Source organism: Clarias gariepinus, chromosome 18 (assembly GCF_024256425.1).
Source record: "Clarias gariepinus isolate MV-2021 ecotype Netherlands chromosome 18, CGAR_prim_01v2, whole genome shotgun sequence".
Classification (NCBI taxonomy): Eukaryota; Metazoa; Chordata; class Actinopteri; order Siluriformes; family Clariidae; genus Clarias; species Clarias gariepinus.
In genome coordinates this window covers 30,200,001-30,201,877 of record NC_071117.1, presented here as the reverse complement: position 1 = coordinate 30,201,877, position 1,877 = coordinate 30,200,001, and the positions used below count along the sequence as shown (strand labels likewise).

At 44.8% G+C, this 1,877-nt stretch overlaps 1 protein-coding gene across 1 annotated transcript in view; it reads left to right on the top strand.

Annotated features, from left to right (window-relative positions):
• Positions 1–368: 368 nt before the first annotated feature.
• Positions 369–1,877, top strand: part of fga (fibrinogen alpha chain) — a 3,512-nt gene continuing 2,003 nt past the window's right edge. The window contains exons 1-5 of the mRNA XM_053476554.1: positions 369–497; positions 573–692; positions 836–1,019; positions 1,147–1,292; positions 1,794–1,877. The exon at positions 1,794–1,877 is cut by the window's right edge and continues 832 nt beyond it. Coding sequence (XP_053332529.1) covers positions 444–497; positions 573–692; positions 836–1,019; positions 1,147–1,292; positions 1,794–1,877 — 588 coding nt within the window. The 5' untranslated portion in view covers positions 369–443. The remainder of the gene's footprint in view (positions 498–572; positions 693–835; positions 1,020–1,146; positions 1,293–1,793) is intronic.

Below are 1,877 nucleotides of genomic sequence, written 5' to 3'. Positions count from 1 at the left end.
TTCCACCATCAGTCTGAAATAGCGCGAGCTTTAATAACACGAGACCAGTGAAATAACTGGAAGTGTTCAGGTTCCACTTCAGACTGGACGGAGACGTCTCGGCTCTGGGAGTTCCTGTCCTGCGCGTCTCTCCATTAACACGCTGATTAAACATAATAAACAGGAGTGGGGTGTTTAACAGAATTTCCCGGTTTGATTTGGATCCGTTTCCACTCTGATCTCTTGTGTAATGTAGCGTTTGTTCTATGATGCACATTATTAGCTTTACATAACCTTTGTGTTGAAATGCAGAAGAACACAGTGTTATTCCTCCTGGTTAATCGTTAACTCTGCGTGGTGATGTTGGGACGCGCCGGTCAGCAGTGAGTCAGGACGTTACTCACTCAGCACTGTTCATATTTCAGGGGTTTGGAGTGAGTGGAGTCAGTGGTCTGCAGTGAAAGATGAAGCTCCAGCTCTCTCTCCTCTGCCTGTGTGCGCTCGTACTCTCTGCCTCGGTGAGTCAATAACAGCCTCATGATCTTTATTTCACAGATCCGATTCCTGAAGTTAATGATGGTCCTCTGTTTTAGTGTCAGGAGGAAACGTCTGGGGATCTGAGTCCCAGAGGCCCGCGTCCTGTAGAACTGGGCTTCAAGGCTGATAAATGTGCACTTGAGAAAAACTTACCCATCTGCGCTGATGAGGACTGGGTAAGAGCTCGACTCTCTTTATAACGCAGAACCATGAGAGACTGATCTCCACATCCTCCCCCCTTGCCCCCTCATGAATATAATTCCTGATAAATTCCTGTTTTATTTATTTATTCATGAATTAAATGTTGTGATCATCCCAGGGTAGAAAGTGTCCGTCTGGCTGCCGGGTTCAAGGACTTCTGGATCAAACGGACAGTTACATCCACAAAAAGATCGAGAAGATCCGCCAACTCCTTGACGATGGAAAGAAATTGCACCGATCTACAGATGTGGAGTCCAAAAACACCTACAACTACCTGCGAGAGAGACTCGTCTCCAACGCAGGTGTGTCCTCACCCACCAGCGGCTCTGCTAATTATTAATATAAAACACATTCAAATTCCAACGACACACATTTTAATTACCAGATTTACAGACGAGTTTATTTTTCCTTCCTCTCGTTCCTGTTCAGGTAACGATAACAGGTACGCCTCCTTGGCCGAACAGCTGAGACAGAGGATCGTTGAGCTGAAGATAAAAATCGATCGTCAGCTGCGAGTCCTGGAGGCGGTCAAAGCTCAGATTAAAGCTCAGTTCGTGGCCATACAGCGTCTGGAGGTAAACACAATCACACTGCTTCGAGTAACGTCTGAACATATTATAAAATCATATTTCTCTGTTCACGTGAGTCAGGGCTCAGGAGTGGATAAAAAGTGTGAGTGTGTATAACAACATACAGAACAGCAATCTTAGAGATCATTAAGTTCATGAACACGGACGAGTATAAACTTCTGAAGAGGGACCGATTCGGCCACTCGATCTTGTAAAGACAGTGTGTGTGTGGTGCAGCAGGTGGAAGTGAATTTAGTTCACATGAACAAACCAAATAATACCTTGTCTAGGCTAACCCACTGAGCTCATGCTAACTTATTTTATCTTATATTGTGTATATCCTATCTCATCTTGCTTTTTGGAGTCAGTTATCCAGGTAATGTGTGTTAGGGTTAGTGATATGAGGTGATATGTGGAATATTTAATGAAGCATTGAAGTCACCATCATCTATTACATTCCTAAGCGCTGTTTCTAAGGACGGTGTGATCTGATTGCTCCTGCTACAGGTGGACATCGACATCAAGCTGCGCAGCTGTAAAGGCTCCTGTGCCAGCTATGTTCCTTTCTCTGTGGACAAGGACAGCTATGAT